Source organism: Anarrhichthys ocellatus, unplaced genomic scaffold, assembly GCF_004355925.1.
Source record: "Anarrhichthys ocellatus isolate YVR2014 unplaced genomic scaffold, GSC_Weel_1.0 scaffold3494, whole genome shotgun sequence".
Taxonomy (NCBI): Eukaryota; Metazoa; Chordata; class Actinopteri; order Perciformes; family Anarhichadidae; genus Anarrhichthys; species Anarrhichthys ocellatus.
Genome location: NW_022283468.1, coordinates 1 through 5,216, shown reverse-complemented (window position 1 = coordinate 5,216; position 5,216 = coordinate 1). Strand labels below are relative to the sequence as shown.

Below are 5,216 nucleotides of genomic sequence, written 5' to 3'. Positions count from 1 at the left end.
GCCACCGTTTGGCATGAACGTATCCCTTTTTGGCCCCTGTCCTGTTCCTGTGGCTGCTTGTAGTGTTTTTCGTATTAAAGAAACCAAAGATAATACTTTAATGATCCCAGTGGGGGAAATTCACAAGTGATCTAGCAGAATGTTAAGCAGTTATAAAGTAATTAAAATGATTACAAATTAAACACATTAATGCATCAATAATTATAATCCAATAATGTAATAAATGGTACTCTGCAATATACCATTCACGTACCAATCATGCATGACTTCATAAATTTCACTTTTTAGTTATTTATGTTGCTAATACTTTTGCACTTTTCTTTTCTATTCAGGACATATTATACACCTCCAGAGTCATGTAAGGACAGGAAACAATTGCAGGCCTGTTAGCAAACTCCCATGTGCACCTGTGCAACTTGTACGCCCCTTTTTTTGTTTACATTCTCTGCTCCAATCAGCGCTGGGTTTTAGCGCATGCGCGAGATTTCAAATCGTCCAATCAGAGAAGAGGAAACGTTCACTCCCGGCAATTTCAAAACCGGATGCGCGAGCTCAGTTGTTATGACGCTAATGTTACTTTAACTTGTCCTTAAACCACCAAAACAACAACTCAAACGAGCCATTTGTAATAAATTGATTTGGTCAAGAAGAAGAAACTGAAGTTTGATAGACATGGAAGAAGAAGAAGAGACCGTATCGATACTTTCCAGAAAAGGTTAGCGAGTGAATGAAAGCTAAATAAGTTCGTTAACGTTAGCTAGCTAGCTAGCTATGAGCTAACGCTAGCTATCAGTTAACTAGCTAGCGAACGTTACGTCTAAATAAATGTAACTGTACTGTCTAAGAATATTGACATAAGCTAGCAGTAACGTTATTGGCTTCTTCTAATGCTGCACCTTTATAATGTTACAAACAATGATGCAGTCTTTTCATTGGTCCCTTTAATCACGTGACTTTGTGAATATGCATTACAGGTATGGGTGGTTCACTATAGTAGAAAACAAGCTCTGCCAGGTATGGATTTATGCCTAAAATAAAGGGAGCATTTAAAAATAATTTCACATCTAGAAAAAACAATTGAGTAGGCTTCTCACCCAAGTAAATAACAGCGCTGGATCAGAGTTATATTTAGTGTTTATTGGAGAAAGTATATGTTAAATTACATGTATGCAACACGACTGCAAAAAGTTATTTATGCATCATAGCTCATTCTGCCTATTATTGTTATTTATTAATAGTTTTTATTAAATAACAAAATCACATTTAAAATAAATAAATCATATCCTCTCTCTATTAAGTCCTCTCTAAATGCCAGATACATGTCTCACCAATCCACAGCCAGATGGCAGCACGTGTCTACACGGTTATTCACATACTTGAAAAGAATCATCTCTATTCTGTTCATCACAGTTTCATCACAAGCTTTACTTGCTTTTTTCTGTCCATTGCATCCAATAAGAGGAACTGATCTGTAGTTCAGTGTGCTCGCTGTAATAAACATACTGTATTTGTTTATATTGTGAATGTTTGATTTGTTCGTGAGTTAACCTAAAGAGAGCTCCCAAAACTTGTAGTAGATTTCTGTATCTGCAATGAATGTGTACGCAGATACATTGATGATGCGCTACAGCATGTGGCTGGATAGTAGTTAATTATTTTCAAACCCTAAGCATGAAAGTATAATGGAAAGTGACCTGTGCTGAATTCCTGTGTGATTATCTGTCGCAGAGCTGCGTAAGCAGAAGCTGATGGAATACTTGGCAGGAAAAGGAAAGTTGAAACACCCCAACCCAAAGTAAGAAAAACAACTGCACAACAATGCATCCATCAAATGCTGTTGTTAATGACACCTAATAAATAATCTCAATTTGACTCCTCAGACCATACCTATGTGACAACAGTCAGGTTAAGAAGCTTCTGACAACTTCACTAAAGGTGGGTGTGCCTTGTGAACAGGTGTATGTTCGTGTGTGTGAGAGTGTATATTTAGCTCGTCAGATCTCACACCAAATAGTTTTTATCTTACTTGTTTTTTTTCTGTTTATGTTTTTGTTATTACAGGTTGTTGAGGGAAAAGAGAACAAGGCTCCAGCTGACAGATTCACACATGAACGTGCAAAAATTAAAACTCTGGCTGCTCAATCAACCAAACCCCCTGCTGCCAGAGGAGCATTTGGTCACTCAAACAAAGTGAATGTAAAAGCCAACATTCTGACTGGACGGCAGAATACCAGTCGTCCATCTGCAACCAGTGGCCCGGCACAGCCAAAACTTAATCTACACCCTGTGCTGACAAGAAGAGCTGCGGTTGTATCCTCAATATCCAACACTAATGCAGCAAGCCATCTCAAAAAGCAACCAAACACAGGAATCCCATCTTCAGGCAGAGCCTCTTCAAATGCATCTCGTACAGGTGTAACACAGTCACACAGCAGATTCAGCAGTAGCTCAAAGGCCACCTGGTCATGTCCAGTGACGACAGTCAGTGTCAGGATGAGTCTCGGCCCCATGGTCAAAACTAAAACGGGACTAACTCCTGCAGTGACCCATCCCAGAAACAGTCAAAGTCAGAACGTAACACACACCTCTGATCCCACCACCCCTGCCGCTACCACTGGAGCTAAACAGGTGCAATCCAGCACCGTGTCATCAGTTTCTGTTTCCCAGAAGTCGGCCATGGGTCAGAGGAAACCATTACCTACCAACCACGAGAGACCAAGAGCTGTGATTAAAGTTCAAAATCAGAGCAAGTCTAACTCTAAACCACTTTTGAGTAAAAATTCTCAGCCATCTTCTAAGGTTCCATTATCAAGTGGACTGAAATCCACAGCAGCACCTTTTAAGCCACAGGGCAGAGCAGCTGGTCAGCCCACAGACCGGCTCACAAAGCAGACAGCTGAAGGTGTGGGGCAGAAGAATGGCCAACCGCGCAAAGTTGCCTCCCAAACATCCTCTGGGCCGGCGAGCAGGTGTGCTTCCAGAGCGGTCAGCGGGGTTATGCGAGCTGCTGTGGCCGAGCTGGGAGGGAAAACCAAGACACGCGAAGAGGCGGGTGGCAAAAAGGGACGCGCTTCAGCAAACGCCCCTCCACCACAAACGGGTACAAAGAGAACAAGTGCTCCGGTGACGTCCCAGACAGTGCCACGGTCGGGCAGGACCATCAGCCACACCGGGCAGGCCACAGACACGAAGACACCCAAGGTCCCAGTCGGGGTGTTTCCCCAGACTGAGGGAAAGAAAGTGACCGCTGCCCAGGAGGAAAGAATGTAAGTAGAAGAGCTGCAACACCTCAGATCTGTCTGTATGTGACTCACAAAGAGAGTTACCTTTAGGGCTGGGTGATAATTCAATATTCCTATTTTATTGATTTTAATATTTGATTTCTGAGCAAGCGATCATTAGGAATGGTGCCGCCCTTGTTGGCATATTGTATTTGGGTTGCGTTTGGTAACTGGTGATGACTGAAGCCATTCTGCTGGAGCAATACTAGAGTATTCTCTCACTGATGAGTTCAGCTTATACACTATATAACACGGGGCATTGTTAGACTTTCACTATATCTGTACCTGCGTTTTTGTAACCAAAACAATGATTTTTTTAGGTTAAAATATAGGTTATGATTTAGAGCAAGAACCTTCTCGTCAAAGAAGAAGGAATCTGACCGAGCATTCAATGCCAAGTTTCGATGGTTGGCGTTTTTTGATAAAAGAAAGGGTGAAGACTGAGTGAAATATTCCTAGAACAAATCGCTTTGTCTGATTCGATCGCTGTGAACAAACTGCCGTCATGGTTCAAAGCCAACCTGATTGACAGTGATTACATCTGTGTGGGTGGACAGGGACTGGTTTACACCCAGGCCAGCAGCGCTGTAATAGGATAGGCTGGCTGTCAAACATACCTCAATTAGATGGCTTTATTTAGCAATGCAGTGAACATGTTCTGTGTATTTACAGAACGTGAATCTCGTCTCACACTTCTATGTCATTTTGTTTGTTAAATAAATAGTTAGACACGAGACAAAGACTCAGACTCAGAGGTCTGAAGTGCCAGCAAAAAGATGGTTTTCCTAAAAGGTTGGTCTGTCAGGAGTTGTTTGTCCAGAGTCAAATGTTAAAGGTATCAACCCCAGTTTGTCCTGGGACCTCAGTCATTCCACTTCCTCTACCCTTTGTGTCTCTCTGCTGTGCTTTTAATGGAGCCCTCTGCTCTATTGTTTGGTGTCAAGGAGAAAACTACAGGAGTGGCGGGAGGCCAAGGGTATTTCCTACAAGCGTCCCCCAATGCCGGTGCAACCTCAGGTCCGGCGTACTGTGGCCGTGCTCCAGCCTTTCTGGGGAGCCATGAACGAGGAAGACGAGGCCCACTCCCTCATCTGTGCCGTGGACCGGTCCCTGGCTGACTGCATCAAATTGCTGGGAGAGGTACATGCTGTTGAGGGAGGAATCTCTGGTTTCCTTGGCCTTTTTATTCAGAAGTTACTGGAAGTTATGTGGCGGACATTGTCTGATGGGATCTGTTATAAGGCAGCTGAAATGTGAGAATCGTTGACATTTGCACACTTTTACACAAGTTTGTGTAGATAATGAAAACCAAGAGCTTCTGCTTGATGTTAACACACAACCAGCTCGTTGGTTGAAGCACAATGATGCTGTTTCTCTCCCTGTGTGAGTTGTGACTCGAGCCTTCCTCGCTCCCCCAGGGTTGCCCTCCAGACCAGGTGAGGGGGGTTCTCTCCCGGCTGCCAGCGGTGTCCAAGAAGTTTGCCAAATACTGGATCTGTCAGGCCCGCCTGATGGAACGAGAGGGCCGCCTGGATGTGCTGCCCATGTTTGAAGAGGCTGTTGGGGTCGTGCTGGAGGTGAGTCATCCATGTTTTTCACACGGTATGAAAAAATACGTGGCTGTTAACAATCATCAGCCATATTTCATCCCTCCCTCTTATCACAATCAGTGCTTCAGACAGTATTGCGTTTCCATATCCGTTAGTGGCATGAGAATCATCACTTAATCACGCAGTTGGGTTGTTTTGTCTAGAACCGTTTCTCATTATAATTTCCTGAAACTGAAACTGTGATGTTTGGAAATATGAAGATGGAGGTTTGTCAGCTGACAGTCAACCACAGAGCGGTTAACAGTTGATGCAGTATCACAGATGCAGTATTTTGGTACTGCGTATATGCCAGATGATGAGTAAAAAGGAATTTAATTTCAGAAAT

The 5,216-nt window shown here is 43.3% G+C and overlaps 1 protein-coding gene across 1 annotated transcript; it reads left to right on the top strand.

Moving 5' to 3' along the window:
* Positions 1 to 546: 546 nt before the first annotated feature.
* ckap2l (cytoskeleton associated protein 2-like) lies at positions 547 to 4,858 on the top strand (the record flags this gene model as incomplete). Its single annotated transcript, XM_031840874.1, has 6 exons — positions 547 to 715; positions 1,729 to 1,795; positions 1,881 to 1,935; positions 2,062 to 3,266; positions 4,226 to 4,421; positions 4,700 to 4,858. Coding segments are annotated over exons 1-6 (1,725 nt in total), but the record flags the coding sequence as incomplete, so codon positions are not given.
* Between the last annotated feature and the right edge of the window lie 358 nt (positions 4,859 to 5,216).